At 44.3% G+C, this 17,651-nt stretch overlaps 1 protein-coding gene across 4 annotated transcripts in view; it reads left to right on the top strand.

Annotated features, from left to right (window-relative positions):
- The window catches only part of sbf2 (SET binding factor 2), a 507,247-nt gene that overhangs the window by 325,369 nt on the left and 164,227 nt on the right, over nucleotides 1-17,651 (top strand). For all 4 annotated transcript variants that reach the window (XM_059975882.1, XM_059975881.1, XM_059975879.1 and 1 more), the window contains one exon: nucleotides 7,596-7,664. In XM_059975882.1, coding sequence (XP_059831865.1) covers nucleotides 7,596-7,664 — 69 coding nt within the window. The remainder of the gene's footprint in view (nucleotides 1-7,595; nucleotides 7,665-17,651) is intronic.

The raw sequence follows: 17,651 nt of genomic DNA, 5'->3' as shown, positions 1-17,651 counted from the left end.
TTATTAAGGATGAATTTTTGGGGTCCTTGGAGGCACATAATAAAGTAGGCTTAAAGTCAGCATGGTTTCCTTAAGGGGAAATCCTGACTGGCAAATGTTGGAATTCTTTTGGGAAATAACAGGCAGGATAGATGAAGGAGAGTCAGTGGACATGCTTGTACTTTCAAAAGCCTTTGACAAGGTACCGCACATGAGGCTGCTTCACAAGATAAGAGCCCATGGTTTTCCAAGCTCGAGGCAAAGAGTAGGACTGAAGGGAATATATTCTGGTTGGCTGCTGGTGGGTAGTGGTGTTCTGCAGGGGTTGGTATTGGGACTGTTTCTTTTCACATGATAAATCAACATTTTGGATGATGGAATTGATGGCTTTGAGGCCACATTTGGAGATGACACAAAGATAGATGGAAGGGAAGGTAGTGTTGAGGAAGCAGAGAGTCTGCAGAAGGATGTAGACAGATTGGGAGAATGGGCAGTGACAGTGACAGTGAAATGTAGTGTAGGGAAGTGTATTGTCATGTGGTTTGGTAGAAGGAATAAAGGTGTGGACTAGTTTCTAAACAGGGAGAAAATTCAATACTCAGGTTCAAAGTGACTTGAGAGTCCTTGTGTAGGATTCCCTATGAGTTAACTTATAGGTTAAGTCAGTGGCAAGGAAGACAAATGCAATGTTAGCATTAAATTCCAGAGGACTGGAATACAAAAGCAAGTATGTAATGCTGAGGCTTTCTAAGGCATTGGTCAGATTGCACTGGGAGTAGTGTGAGTAGTTTTGGGCCCCTTACCTTAGAAAAGATATGCTAGTCTTGGAGAAAAGACATCGTTTCAGAGGAGGTTCATGAGAATGATTCTGGGAATGAAATGGTTAATGTATGATGAACTTTTGATGGCCCTGGGCCTGTAGTCACTGGGGTTCCGATGAATGATGGAAGATCTTATTAAAACCCATCAAATATTGAAGGGCCTAAATAGAGTGGATGTGAAGAGTCTTGGACTAGAGGGCACAGCCTCAGAATAGAAGGGCATATATTTAATACAGAGGTGAGGAGGAATCTCTTTTGCGAGAGGGTGTTGAATCTGTAGAATTCATTGCCATGGAGGCCAAGTCAATGGGTATATTTAAAGCGGTAATTGATAGTTTCTTGATTAATCAGGGCATCAGTGGTTAAAGGGAGAAGACAGAAGAATGGGGTTGAGAGTGATTATTTGATGGAATGGTGGAGCAGAATCAATGGGCTAATTCTGCTCCTGTGTCTTATGGTCTTAAGATAGTTACTCACTGCTCATGTTTAATTTTCTGCTTTGTAGCTGCATAACATAAAACTAATTGAAAGAAAAACATGGGAGCCAAGGATAACTCATGTACATTTAGTTTTACGTTACTGAAGCATGCAAATTTGACGTGGTGGCCTAAAGACATATGCTATTCATGTACTACTTACAAATAACCTGTAATGAATTAGGAAAACAAGAAAATGCTCAAACAATATAATTACAATATTACTCAAGTATTACTGCAGTATTAAATACAGAGCACTTCTCCCTGCTTAGCTATAAACTCCAACTCAATATAGAATGTGTCTCAGCTATATACACAGCATACTATATAATATAATTACTATATAGACATCCACAACATAGTAAATTTTAAGTAGTCCTTTTCAGGCCTAAAGATTTAATCGTTGTGGACGATTTCTTACTCTTGTAGAATAGCATCTTTCTGACGAGGGGCGGGGATGACTGTGCTTGGCAGGAAAGACTTGAGGCTGTGTAACAATCTAAGGCCCCCTCTGTGGTGGTTGTAGGAATTAAATCCAGGACTGCAGGAAGTGGTTCTGACAGCTCTGGATACCTTTCTTCTCTAACAATTGATCAATATGTTGTCTCCTGATAAATATCAGATGCAATTTCCATTGTGTAGGACAGTGATCCAGTTCTGTTATTAATCTTTCCAATTACCCACTTTTGATCATCTCTGTAATTGCTTGCCAGGACTGCTTGTCCAGGAGTGAAACTTCAAACTTCCTTGTTTTAGAAGCCCTCATTTTGTCTTAGCTGTTTGTCCTGCATACTTCTCCTACTGAGATTGGGTTTGAGGTGTTCCAAGTGTGAGTGCAAGGGATGACCCAGGAATGGCATAGCTGGTGAGTTGTTGGTTGTGGAGTGTGCTGCATTGTGATGTGCAAAGAGGAAATTGGATTCTGATTCACTCAATGTGTTCTGTTGACATTGCTCACAGTGAGTTCTTTAGACTCTGGACCAGCCAATTATAGCTGGGTTGTACAATGCAGATGTAATGTGTCTTAATCCATTGATTTTCCAGAATGACTGAAACTGTTCCATGAGAAACTGTGGTCCTCTGTGACTGACTAAGTGTTCAGTAATACCAGAACTTGAGAAGAGGCTTCCTAACACGTCAGCAGTGTACAACACTGTAGCAGAGGCTGTTGAGAACACTTCTGGCTGCTTTGTAGCTGCATTCACTACTATCACGTAATTTGTGCCTATGAATATTCTGTCAAAATCCAGATGAATCCTCTGCCAGAGCAATACAAGCCAGTCCCAGGGATGGAGAGGTACTGCACTTGGTTTCTTCTGCATGTGTTGGCATCCCAGATGGTGCATAATAAGTTGTTCAATCTGCTGGTCTATCCCACGTCACCATGCAAAGCTTCAAGCCAATGCTTTCATTTTGACCATGCCTAGAAGACTGGCATGTGGCTGCTTAAAACTTAAAAAGGCTGAATGGTACAACAGCTCTCAATTCCCAAATAAGACAACCCTGTCAAGGTCAAGTTCATCCTGGCGCTAATAAATATGGGGGAACTAGTGTTTCTGCTGCATATTCCAGCCATTTTAGGTGGACCTGAGACAGTGTGGGGTCTTTTCTGGATTCCCTTTGAATCAAATCTTTTGTAATAGGGAGACTTTTGACTTAGATTAGGAAGAATACATCCTCCTTTTAAAATTTTTTGGCTATTTCCTTTTCCAGCAGTAAATGGGACAATCCATCAGCATTTCCATGATTAGCTATCATCTTTAATTTGATATTGTAATTGTGACGCCAAGGAACAGAACCCATCTTTGCATTTGTGCTCTACCCTTAGTGGAATACTCTTCTGTGGATTTAAAATGGAGATTAGTAGTTGATGATCAGTAATGAAAGTAACTCTCTCTCAAACAAATGCTGGTTGAAACGTTTTACACTGCAAACTGGATGCAAGGACTTTCTGTCATTCTGTGTTTAATTTTCCTCTGTAGTGGTAAGAGAACATGATGCAAAGGCTATGGATCATTCAGTTCCATCAATCATCTGTAGGTAGGCCTCAGCTAAATCCATTTGCTAAGTGTTTTCCTCCAGAAAGACTTGAAAAGATATCTTCTATCCTGGGCAAAAGTTATTGAACTACTTTCAGTTGATGGTGACCTTAAAATCACCACATATTCTGAAAGGCCCATTCTTCTTGGCTACTAGGGCCATTGACATTGTACATGGGCTCCACTCACCTTGAAAAAAATTCTTTCAGGCTTCATGCGATCTAGCTTACTAGCCTCCTTATCACAAGTAGTATAGGGAACTGGATGGACCTTGTAATACTTAGATGAGACTTTTTCATTTAATGCTCTTTTACCTTTAATATGTTCTGAGTTCTCCTTGCTATTAGTATCATCCAGTGTCTTTCTTAATTCACTTTCAGTTGACTCTGTTGCAGGGTATATGGCATGCAAATTGTGGATAGCTCTTCAATCAAGTTGTTGTCTCAGTCAATCGCAGCCCCACAATGCTGGGCCTCCCTGTGTTTACCACTAACATGCCCAGTGTGGCTTGATGGTTGTTGTATTTCACTGTTAATGAATATCATTCCCATAGGCATTACCTTTTCTTCAGTACAGGTTCTTAGTTGAATATCTGCAGACTTCAGTTTAGTACCTTTGAAATGTCCTCAAACTATATTTTTTGGAATGACTGAAACAGCCTAGCCAGTGTCCAATTCCATTTTAATTAATTTGCTGTTCACTTCTGATGTAAGCCATATTGCTTGACACGTTGGTTTTCACGTTGTATATCTCAAGGTTTACCCAGAACTATGTCACTCTCATCAATATCAGAATTTTTATCAACAGCATGCAGACAAGCCCAAGCCTTTTTGAAAACTCTTGAAATTGCAACTTGATGACTTAGCTTTTTCCTCTGCCCTATGTGCTCTTTGAATGTGTCCCACTTTGTTGCTTTTTCTGCAAGTTTTGCCTTTTAAACCTGCATAGTTCTGGGTGTGTATGAGCCCCTGCCACAACAGTAACAAAATTTGTTTGGCCCGGCAGGTTTTTGTTCCCACTTTCAAACCTAACTAATTCAATTGCGTCTCTGGCTGCCGTTTCCATTGATAGAGCAATTTCAACTGCTATTTTAAATGTGAGTTGTGCTTCAGTTAGGAGCCATTCCAGAATGCTTTTTTGTAAGATTCTACAAACTAAGCAAACTATCAGTGCATCATGAAGCCCATCACTGAACTGACGTTGCTCAGATAGTTTCTTCAATTCAGCCATGTATGCTGAAATGGACTCCTTTTCCTTTTGATTCTGCTTATGAAACCTAAAGCAATCAACATTGATTTCAGTTCTATGTGTCCCTGCATTACTTTCATGATATCAGCAAAGCTAATTTTTTCTGGTTTGGTTGGAGCAATCAAACTTCTAAGCAGTCAGTATGCTTTTCCACCTATTATGTTTGGCAAAACAGGCATTCACATTACATTAGCTATACCATTTGCTTCAAGATACTGCTCAATTTGTTCAGTAAGCAACACCTAGTTTTCTGTTGTGCAATCAAAACATTTCCAATGTAGCCAGCCATTTCTGCTTGTTCTTTTATTTATGATTTGTGATTATTATCACTGTTTATGAGACTGCAAATTTTGTCTATTTTCTGCCTTTCTTTTTAACTCGAGCATGAACATGATGCGCTTTTAAAAAAAAAACTCAACTGTCTTGCTGCACTTCAATAGGTAGGTGGTCATTTTGGGGCCGTTATAAATCTTCCTTGTTGCTACCATTATGATATGTAACTCCACAACATAAAAACTAATTGAATGAAAATCACGGGAGCTGGAGATAAAAGTGTACTTAGTTTCTTTTGTTTAGTGAGGCGCTCTCATATGATATGGTGGCGTAATGATGTATGTTATTCACATACTTTCTAAATATAACCAGTAGTAAATTTTGTAGCCAAAGAAAGAATGCTTAATCAGACCATTAATTCGCAATATTACTCAAATATTATTGTCTCAAACATTTATTATCTCTGCAAAGATGCTTGTGCTCTTTGTTTAAGCTGAGCACCATTCCTTGAGCCCTTCATTCATTGCCCTTTTCTGCACCATCATTTCTTCCCTAACACCACAGCAGCATAAGTTAATTAAGACTGTGGAAGATTGTCATATAACTGATATTGTTTAATGATTTCTGAATGCATTGTGTGATGGAGTCTGATATTTGCCCATTTATTAAATTTAGTATTAAAAACTCATGTACATCATAGTAACATCAAGACATCTCCACATCTTTATACTCTTTAAATGATATTTAATATTTTATAATTTTTTTAAAACGTTGTTAGATTTTGCCCAGTTGTCTTTACAGTTGATGGCCTTTTAACCGTTAATAAATCCAATTAAGTCATTCCTGACCCCAGGGGGTTGTCTGGGAAGAATTCCACCACATGCTGTTGCTTCGTAACTGCCATCTATCACAATTAATGTTCAGAGCTGAAATACTTTTTTTTGTGCCCATCACTCTGAACCAGGAAAATGAACAATGATTGGACAGTTTTGGCATCATATTTTGACAAAGTGTCTTTTCACCCTTACCCCATCAAAGGAGCAGCAATAAAGGGCAATTTCAGATGTTAACATTGAATTCCTATTAAAGTTTGTTTATTAATATGCATGTGGACATAATGTATGTGTGTACCTTCCAGAAATACAATATAAGTAATTGATTAGCAGAAATAAAATTTATTATCAGCTGCAAGTTTTCCCTTTGAAAATTATAGCCTGTTGTACATTTTTCTTAGCTGTTGGTATAGATCTGCTGGTAAAGTCAGCACTTTTTACTTAAGAACAGGTGACTATTTAGTTTACAGAAATTCACTCATAAATCGCTGCTTAAAATTGTATGAGACAAATTTTATTCTGTATGTGAAAAATAAACACAATATTAAAGAGATTATAAATTTTGTCATTTTTATTTTTAGTCACTTAATACTGTGGGGCACTAAAATATATTCACAATGTCACTGCATCAATTGGGTTGGTAGTCACAGCAGAGTCTCTCCTATATCATGTTCTCTTCTATCTGTGGACACATGGACTTGCTGCATTGTGAGATGCCACAACAGTCATAGACAACTGCTTAGAATACTCTACTTCCATTGTCACTACCCTTTAACCCATTACCTCCCTGAACTCCTTCTTTGCCACCTTTTCCCCATGAATCCCAATCTTCAAATCCCATCCCTTTCCTTGATATCTCCCATTGAAAAATCCTTTTGTAATTCATGAGCCTTGTGTGTCAGAGCAAACGCTTCATAAATCAGTGTAGTAGCACTTCACTCTGATGACAGTTACTGGGTCCTCAGACTGGAGTGTTCATAACTATAACTAAGGAAATACTGCCTACCCAATCAATGCAGTAGCATCATATTCACATCTTATTGCCCCAAAGTATCCTGAATAAAAATAAAAATTAACTGAATTATTTGTTTCTTTTGGGTGAGCTTTGTCCATCCCGAGACCGCTGTTGGCCTCACTCTGTCATCAAGTCATCTGCTGCACTTATAAAATGGAATTCAATGGGAAAAGGAACTTGTAGTGCTACACATGCTTTTCTGCAATGCGAGTCCTGCCATTACATAAGAGTTGCTTGTTGCAGTTTTAATTAAGCAATCTCCCTACAATAACTTCAGAAGTGTCCATGACTTTAAAGTGCATCTGTTGTTATTTAAAATTTGGACATAGTCTGCATGAATGGAGTCCTGCTGTGGTCTAAAAGTCAGAGTGCATCTTGGCATTCCAAACATTTCCTAACTAGAAGATTATAGCCTGATTTTTTGTGAACTTTATTGCTGTGGGCCTCATGACAGCATTCTGAAACATGCTTGGCATTTTGGTTAAAATAACTCAGATGTATCAAGCCATTTTGGATAGACAGTTGGTCTTCATCAATGTCTGAATAATTAATATTGAGTGTAAGACAGAATAATCTTAATTAAGTTTGCATATCTTCTGGAGAAGGTATAGAAGTAGTATAGAAATTAATCTAGGACCTTTTAAGGAATAGTTTTCTTAATTCGCAGCAGTTTCTGTTTCATGTTACTCATTCAGAACTCAGCTTGTATCCCAATAGTACACTAAAGATTAAGTGATAGGTCCCTAAAGATCGTCTGTAGTAAATTATAGTTGGGGCCAGTTAATTATATTTTTCCACGCATTGCCTCTTTATCAAACAGGTGGGTGGTAATTGAGTTGAGATAATTTGACTATGAGCGACTGGAATGTAAGGTATCAAGATTTATGATTTCCTGTTTTTTTTTCTTCCAGGATTGTTCAGCTTCTGAAGAATATTATGTTGCTGCTACATTGCTGCCACTGACAACAGCATTTTACCGGGTAAGCCCATGTGATTTCATGCCTCAATTCCCGAGAGTAAATTCAGTCTTGTCTGGATTTGATTGCAGAAAAGGGGGTTTAGGTACAAAATGTAGCTGTTGAGTTTATTAAAAAGAGCTTGTAAGCAGCAATCTTTTTGATTCTAGAATAATCTTCTGATTCTAGAATAATGTGACACTTTGGAATATGCATATTTTTGGCAGTGGACTGTGCAAAGTTATACTTAATGTACTGAAGTACTTTGGATAGAGTAGCATAAAGTTGCTCAGGAAATCCAAGTGTGAACTGAACTTGACTTTAAAAAATACAATGATTTTTTATTATCCATTGGCAATTTTTATGATGAACATTTTGCAAATCATCTATTATGGTTAATAACATATTTAGTTAAATAAGTAATTAGATTGATTATTTGTCACACAGGAAGTGTTAAATATGACTTGTAGTTAAAGTAAAATGTGAAGTACATGAATTCAATTGCAGTTAATTCATTTATTGCTAACATTATATAAACATAATGTGAGTTGTTTGTTAGTACGGAGTGGGGAGAATGGGCTTGATATGTTCGAAAAAGTTCATCAAGGTTAACACTTAATGTTAGCAATAGAAAATATTTTAGATTTACATGTCAGAAATGTCCAGCATAGCTTGTTGGACCTCAGCTGTAGCTAATTTTATTCAGTTTTTGGCATTCTCCTTGTAGAAAATGAACACTAGTATCAAGAGTGTCACAAAAAGTAAAAAGAATTCTTATCCATTATTTTGCTTCTGTAAATGTTCTTCTTTTGAAGCATGATCTTATGTTTATCATGGAAAAACTAACTCTTACTTCTTTCCAGATTTTTCAAAAAGCCTATGGCATATGGAGAAAAAAAGACAAAGGGAAAATAAAGCAAACACATTTGTTAAAACCATTCACCACTAACACTAACTCAAGGAATTAAGCCATATTTATTTTTTTTAGAGTTTGGTTCTTTTTTAGTTTCATGCTGTGAAAGTTGGACATGCGTAGCTTATAGGCAAATTTGTGGAAGTTTTTAAATTGCTTACTTTTGCACATAGAATCAAAGAGTAATAGAAACCTACAGCAAAGAAATGGGCCCTCAGAGCTTACCTTGGCCATGTTGACCATGCTGTCCATCTATGCTAATCCTATCTACCTTCATTGGGCCCATATCCTTAACTCCTTTTCTATCCAGTACCTGCCTAAATGTCTTTTAAACATGGTAATAGGGTTTTATTTCTGCTACTTCCTCTCACAACTCATTCCCAACATTCTCCATCCTCTGTGTGGGGGAACATACCCTTCAAATCTCGTTTAAGTTTCTCCTTTCTCAACTTAAACCAGTTAAGTTAAACCAGTTGTAAACTTCCGTCTCCAGGGAAAAAGATTCCAACTGTCTGTCTATCTGTCCAATACAATTTTATAAATCTCTCTAAAGTCATCCTGCAGTCTTTTAGCTTCCAGTGGAAATAAAGTCACCCTTTCCAAACTCTGCTTGGAACCATAACTCTTCATTGCAGGAAATATTTTGATTGAATCTTTTTAGTAATTTTTCTTAGTGTGACAACATCCTTCCTGTAGTGTGGTGACAAAAAGAGTACACAATGTTCTCTTAAGTATAGTCTAACCATTGTTTTGGACAACTGCAAGATGACGTCCCAGTTCTTATACTGATTGTCTCTGCCACTGAAGACAATCAGGCCACATGGCTTTTTCAAACACCTATTCACCTGTGTTGCCACTTTCAGAAAACTGTTAACTTACAGCCCCATGTCTCTCTGTTTATCAATGCTCCTAAAGTCTCTGCCATTTACTCTACACTCAATGGCCACTTTATTAGGTACACTGGCTCATTAATGCAAATGTGTAATCAGCTAATTATACAGCAGCAACTCAATGCATAAAACGATGTAGACATGGCCAGGAGGTTCAGTTGTTCTGACCAAATATCAGAATGGGAAAGAAATGTGATTTCAGTGATGTTGGCTGTAAAATGATTGTTGGTGCCTGACAGGCTGGTTTGTGTATATCAGAAACTACTAATCCATCCAGTGGGCAGCCCTTCTGTGGGCGAAAATGCCTTGTTAATCAGTGAGGTCAGAGAAGAATGGCTAGACAGTAACTTAAATAACCATGTGTGGCGACCCATTTCCTGGCACATCCGAACCGGCTCACAATTAGATAGCCTATGGGGGTTTGCGAGTACAGAGCTTTGGAGCCTCTGCGCCACGGGGGGCAGGTTGAGGGAGGCTTAAAAGTGAGGCTGAGGATTTCGAATAAAGTTTTTTCCTTCGACTGCAGTTACCGACTCCACGTCGTAATTTTAGCGCTGCGTGTAGCACACCGCTACAATTGGTGACCCCGACGGTCCGAATGATTTTTGGACCAGAAATGACCGACGCCGCCTCTGTTCATGCGGTTTCGTTGAAACTGCCCGGTTTCTGGACACAACGACCAAACTATGGTTCCAGCAAGCCGAAGCCCAATTCCAGGTTCGCCAGATCACCTCAGAAGACACCCGCTACTACTACGTGGTGAGCTCCCTCGACCAGGACACAGCGGCCCAGGTCGCAGAGTTCGTACAGTCGCCCCGGCAGACGGCAAGTACACGGAATTCAAAGCCCTGCTCCTCAGGACTTTCGGACTCTCACGGCGCGAGCGGGCTGCCCGTTTACTGCACCTGGATGGCTTGGGCGACAGACCTCCATCGGCTTTAATGAGTGAGATGTTGTCTCTGGCCGATGGGCACACATCCTGCCTCATGTTTGAGCAGGCATTCCTGGAGCAGCTGCCCAAGGACATACGCCTGCTGCTGTCCGACGCGGATTTCAGTGACCCCCGGAAGGTGGCAGCCCGGGCGGACTTGGTGTGGAACGCCAAAAAGGTGAGCGGGGCGTCCATCGCACAGATCTCCCAGCCACGCTCCCAGCAGCAAACCAGTCCAGGCCCGGCCGCAGAGCCCGCCAACCCCCGGCCCAAGGAACACTGGTGCTTCTACCACCAGCGGTGGGGCGCAGAAGCCCGCCATTGTCGCCCGCCCTGCAAGTTCCCGGGAAACGCCAGGGCCAGCCGCCGCTGATGGCTACGGCGGCTGGCCATCGGGATAGCCTCCTGTATGTGTGGGATAGAAGGTCGGGACGCCGGTTTTTGGTCAATACTGGTGCCGAGATCAGCGTTTTACCCCCGACGAGTTACGACACCCACAGCAGGGCACTGGGTCCCCCCCCCTGAGGGCCGTGAACGGCAGCACTGTAAGGACCTATGGCACCCGTCAGGTGCAGCTACAGTTCGGCTCCAGCCAGTTCACGTGGGACTTTACACTGGCTGCCGTAGCCCAACCGCTTCTGGGTGCGGATTTTTTGCGGGCTCACAGCCTACTGGTCGACCTGCCCAGGAAGAGACTGGGACACGCCGAGACCTTTCAGACGTTCTCCCTGGGTGCAGCCCAGTTGCCAGCCCCTCACCTCGGCTCCATCACGCTGTCCGACATCGACTTCACCAGGATCCTGGCGGATTTCCCATCGGTTCTGGCACCGCAGTTCACAACGGCCATGCCCCGACACGGCGTACAGCACCACGTCCCGACCCAGGGACCACCCCTCCACGCCCGCGCTCGGCGGCTTCCCCCGGACAAGCTCCGACTGGCGAAGGAGGAGTTCCAGAGGATGGAGGAATTGGGGATCATCCGGCGGTCCGACAGCCCATGGGCCTCCCCCCTGCACATGCTGCCCAAAGCGACGGGAGGCTGGAGACCGTGCGGCGACTACCGCAGGCTGAACGAGGCCACCACACCGGACCGCTACCCTGTGCCGCACATTCAGGACTTTGCAGCAAACCTGCACGGCGCGCGGATCTTCTCCAAGGTAGACCTCGTCCGAGGGTACCATCAAATCCCGATGCATCCTGACGACGTCCCCAAAACGGCTCTCATCACCCCGTTTGGCCTTTTCGAGTTCCTCCGCATGCCGTTCGGCCTGAAGAATGCCACACAGACATTCCAGCGGTTAATGGACGTGGTGGGACGGGACCTGGACCGCGTTCATCTATTTGGGCGACATCCTCATAGCCAGCAGCAGTCGTCAGGAGCATCTGTCCCACCTCCGTCAACTCTGCGCCCGACTGAATGAGTACGGTCTTACAATCAACCCCACCAAATGCCAGTTCGGACTTGATACCATTGACTTCCTGGGCCACAGGATTACTAAAGACGGGGCAACCCCTCTGCCCGCTAAGGTAGATGCGGTCCGCCACTTCTCCCGACCCACCACGATCAAAGGCCTTCAGGAATTCGTAGGTATGGTCAATTTCTACCGCCGCTTCCTCCCTTCAGCTGCCCGGATCATGCGCCCCCTGTTCGCCCTGATGTCGGGTCCGAGCAAGGACATTACCTGGGACGAGGAGTCCGCCGCCGCTTTCGTTCAAACGAAGGAAGCTTTGGCAAACGCCGCAATGCTAGTACATCCCAGAATGGACACCCCTACCGCCCTCACAGTGGACGCATCTAACACGGCAGTCGATGGGGTGCTGGAGCAACTCATCGCAGGTCGCTGGCAACCCCTGGCGTTTTTCAGCAAACACCTGCGGCCACCCGAGCTCAAGTACAGTGCTTTCGACCGGGAACTGTTGGCGCTCTACCTGGCAATCCGGCATTTCAGGTACTTCCTAGAAGGTCGGCCCTTCACCGCGTTCACGGACCACAAACCACTTATCTTTGCGTTTACGAAAGCGTCCGACCACTGGTCGTCCCGCCAGCAACGCCACCTGTCCTACATCTCTGAATACACGACGGATGTCCGGCACGTCTCGGGTAAGGGCAATGTCGTGGCGGATGCGCTCTCTCGCCCTATCGTTCATGCCCTTTCCCAAGGGGTAGACTTTGAGGCACTGGCAGAGGCGCAGCAGGCGAATGAGGAGATTCCGAGTTACAGAACTGCAGTCTCCGGTTTGCAGCTCCAGGACCTCCCCGTAGGCCCGGGTGAGAGGACCCTACTCTGTGACGTTGCCACCGGCCAGCCCCGTCCCATCGTCCCGACAGCCTAGCGGCGCCGTGTTTTCGACTCCATTCATAACTTGGCGCATCCCTCCATCCGGACGACTGTCCGGATGGTTTCCAGCAGGTTCGTTTGGCACAGACTCCGCAAACAGGTCAGTGAATGGGCCAAAACGTGTATGCACTGCCAGACGGCCAAGGTGCAGCGGCACACCAAAGCCCCACCGCAGCAGTTCCATCCCGCCCACCGGCGTTTCAACCACATTCATGTGGATATCGTGGGCCCCCTGCCAGTGTCGCGAGGAGCGCGGCACCTCCTGACTATCGTGGACCGGTTCACAAGATGGCCAGAGGCGGTCCCGCTCACCGACACCACCTCCGAATCTTGTGCCCGAGCCCTGATCACCACCTGGATATCTCGCTTTGGTGTACCGGCCCACATTACCTGCGACAGAGGCGCCCAGTTCACCTCCAGCCTGTGGTCAGCTATGGCCAGCCTTTTGGGGACTCAGCTGCACCACACAACTGCCTACCACCCACAGTCGAACGGGCTAGTGGAGCGTTTCCACCGTCACCTGAAGTCGGCCCTCATGGCCCGCCTGCGAGGAGCCAACTGGGCGGACGAGCTTCCCTGGGTCCTACTCGGCATTCGCACAGCGCCCAAGGACGACCTGCACGCCTCGTCGGCTGAGTTGGTATACAGCACACCCCTGGTCGTCCCCGGGGAGTTCCTACCAGCCCCACAGGGGCAAGAGGAAGATCCCACAGCAGTCCTGGGCAGACTACGCGAGAAGCTCGGTAACCTGGCCCCCCATACCCACTTCACAGCACAGGCGGAACCCAACCTGCGTACCCAAAGACCTGCAGAACTGTAAGTTTGTGTTTGTACGAAGGGGCGGGCATCGGCCACCGCTGCAGCGGCCATACGAGGGGCCGTTTATGGTGCTCCGGAACAACGGGTCCACGTTCGTGCTGGACGTTGGGGGGAAAGAGGAGGTTTTCACGGTGGACCGCCTCAAACCGGCCCATGTGGACCTGGCACAACCGGCCGAGTTTCCGGTACCTCGGCGCAGAGGCCGACCTCCCAAGCAGGTTCTGGCCCAGACTGTGGACATTGGGGGGTGTATCGCCGGTTCTGGGGGGGGGGCGCGGTTATGTGGTGACCCATTTCCTGGCACATCCGAACCGGCTCGCAATTAGATAGCCTACGGGGGTTTGCGAGCACAGAGCTTTGGAGCCTCTGCGCCACGGGGGGCAGGTTGAGGGAGGCTTAAAAGTGAGGCTGAAGATTTCGAATAAAGTTTTTTCCTTCGACTGCAGTTACCGACTCCGTGTCGTAATTTTAGCGCTGCGTGTAGCACACTGCTACACATGCGTAATAACAGTGGTGTGCAGAGGAATGTATCTGAATGACAACACCTCGAATCTTGAAGTGGATGATTGCAGCAGAAAAGAGCAAACATACACTCAGTGGCCACTCTATTAGATTCAGGATGTACCTAATAAAGTGGTTATTGAGTGTGTATGCAATACCAAAATTTGACATCCCAAGTACATCAGCTCACATTTGTCTGTTTTAAATACCATCTGCCACTGCGCTACTCAGTGATCTATGCCATATTGTAACTTCTGGCAATCTTCTTCGCTAACAACAATTGCATCATATTTCATGACAATTGCAAGCTTAATCATACCATTTATTGTCTGTGTGGGAGAAAAATAACATTTGCTGACAATTTTCTATGATGAAAGGTAAATTATTGAGCTTAGATTATATTTAGAAGATTTGTGATGAGGCACAATTTAAGTCCACTTACCATCTCAAACCAATGGATGGAGGTATTTTTGACAAAAGCGCAATACTCACTTTCATAGTTAGTTACAAACAGTTAATTTCCAGGTATTAAATATTAGGATATCGGTTCTTTTTGCAAAGGAACAGACTGAGGTTGAATTGTGCAAAGAGAATTGAATCCTGAGCACGTGCAAAATATCTCTCAGTATTTAATCTTTCCCTTAAAGTCTGATATTTAATTAATCCGGTCAGATTCACTTGGTCCTCCCTCCTCTTCCCCATAGATGCCATGTGTTCACCTTGAGTTCCCAGTTTTTATTACAATGCTTTATATATTCACAGTCTAGCTATGATCATCTCATACAGTGCCATTTATCCTTCTAAGTTTCTTCCAACCTTGTCTGTTTCCTCATCTTATTTTCAAATTCTCACCTAGCTACCCTAATCTTTTAGTAATGCTTTTCTTTAAGGTGCACACTTAAACATGCTTAACACTTCAATATACTTGCTGTTAGGTTCCTGTGAATGTAAGCCTAGTGCCTTTTGCAGACTTCAGTGGTTAAATCTCACCACCACTATTTACTTTCTGCATTCAATACCAGTGGTGCAATTTGAAATAACAAGGTTACAGGCACACAGAACTCTTAAGAGTGTGAATATACTGTATTTGTGAGCAGTCAGATCATTGGTATATGCAAAGAGATCCTCAAAATCTTACATTTATGGAATAGATAAATGTTTTACAGTTACCAGTTCCATGTAATTATACAAGCTTTGCTGATAAAAAGTAGCAGCTCTGGCAATAATCAGGTTTCATCAGAATTAGCAATAGATTTAGGTACAAACCTGTGTCCTCTGAAATTTGCCTCCATTAGGGAATGTATTTTGATATGTGTGATGGTGAATTTCATCGATGTCTACCTATGCTGAGAGGTGACTCCTAAGATGTGGTCCATGTAATCCAACATGGACTCATTCTGGATGGAGGGCAGTGTTACGTAGCAAAGACATGTTGATGGAGGTCATTGTGATATGAGCATTAAGTGCAATGCTCATTGTCTTGTGAGCCTCAGTGCATGAGTAATTGATCTCTGAAGCACTGCCTCTGATTATATGTAGCCTTTGGCCCTTGGGTTGGGGGAAAGTATATGAAGATTCAAATTTCAAGCCTGGCAAGAAGCATATTATCTTCCTCTGATTTCTGTTCCTATGTATGCTTTTGAGATTTAACATCTTACAGCACAGGAGAAAGCCCAAAATTGCTATATTTGCAAACTTCCTCCAGACGTATACAGGATATGTCAACCAATGCCTTGCATTAAGGCCTAAACTAGATAGTGATGTCAGGCCACATTATTGATGTTCCTAACACTAGACCTTTTTTTTTTAGCTGAAGTCAAGCAAACCTTTCAACCCTGGTTCTTTCAGTTAAACGATGACCTACATCTTTGCCGAGGAATAGAATGTTCACTGAGCCATTTCGTCTGATACGGTCCAGTAATTCTAATGTAAACTTCATATGTCCACCTACATTTTACCTGTACCAAGCAGACTTGACAATGCTTGAGGGATGTTGTAGGATGTTACTGTTGCACTACTTACGGTTCTCCCACATGCTAGAATGCTAGAATCATGTAGACATCACCAACTACAGGACAACATCACCTGACTGTGTGGCTCATGCCTCCCTCCTAGATGTGCTGAATAACTTATAGGCCCACTTTGAGGCGGAAAATGACGTGGCAGCGAGGAAGTCCACCCCCCCCCACCCCCCAAGAGAGCAGGTGCTGTATCTCACCATGGCCAATGTGGGAAGAATCCTGTGCAGAGTCAACCCACGGAAGGCTGCTGGACCAGACAATATTCCTGGTAGTGAGCTGTGCCACCATTCCAACGTGCTTCAAGGCGGCCACCGTCGTCCCTGTGCCAAAGAAGTCTTCAGTGTCCTGCCTCAATGACTACTCAATGCACTCACATCCATCATCATGAAGTGTTTCAAGAGGCTCAACATGAGGCACATCAAGACCCTGCTGCCCCCCTCACTGGACCCCCTGCAGTTTGCGTACCATCCCAACCATTCAACGGACAACGCCATTGCCATCACCCTCCACCTGGCCCTAACCCACCTGGACAAAAAAGACACATATGTTCAAATGCTGTTCATTGACTTCAGTTCAGCACTCAACACAATCATTCCTCAGAAACTGATTGGAAAGCTGAGCCAACTGGGCCTGAACACCTCCCTCTGCAACTGGATCCTAGACTTCCTGACTGGGAGATCTCAGTCAGTCCGGGTCGGGAACAGCATCTCCAACACCATCACACTGAGCACGGGGCCCTCCAGGGCTGTGTGCTCAGTCCACTGCTGTTCACTCTGCTGACCCACAACTGTGCTGCAACACACAGCTTGAACCACATCATCAAGTTCGCCAATGATAGAACAGTGATGGGTCTCATCAGCAAGAACAATGAGTCAGCATACAGAGAGGAGGTGCAGCGGCTAACAGACTGGTGCAAAGCCAACAATCTGTCTCTGAATGTGAACAAAACAAAAAAGATGGTTGTTGACTTCAGGAGGGCACAGAGCAACCACACCCCACTGAACATGGACGGCTCCTTGTTAGAGATCGTTAAGAGCACCAAATTTCTTGATGTTCACCTGGCAGAGAATCTCACCTGGTCCCTCAATGCCAGCTCCATAGCAAAGAAAGCCCAGCAGCGTCTCTACTTTCTGCAAAGTCTGAGAAAGCCCATTTCCCACCCCCCATCCTCATCACATTCTACAGGGGTTGTGTTGAGAGCATCCTGAGCAGCTGCATCACTGCCTGGTACAGAAATTGCACCATCTCGGATCACAAGACTCTACAGCTGAGAAGATCATTGGGGTCTCTGTTCCCGCCATTACAGACATTTACACTACACGCTGCATCTGAAAGGTAAACAGCATTATGAAGGACCCCATGCACCACTCATACAATCTCTTCTCCCTCCTGCCGTCTGGGAAAAGGCTCCGGAGCATTCGGGCTCTCACGACCAGACTATGTAACAGTTTGTTCCCCCAAGCTATCAGACTCCACAATACCAGAGACTGGACTGACACCAACTTACTTCCCTCTACTGTGCCTATTGTCTTGTTTATTATTTATTTTAATGCCTGCACTGTTTTGTGCACTTTATGGAGTCCTGGGTAGGTATGTA

This window comes from Hypanus sabinus, chromosome 7 (assembly GCF_030144855.1).
Source record: "Hypanus sabinus isolate sHypSab1 chromosome 7, sHypSab1.hap1, whole genome shotgun sequence".
Lineage (NCBI taxonomy): Eukaryota > Metazoa > Chordata > Chondrichthyes > Myliobatiformes > Dasyatidae > Hypanus > Hypanus sabinus.
The sequence above is the reverse complement of the archived record's forward strand: the minus strand, read 5'-3'. Positions and strand labels throughout refer to the sequence as shown.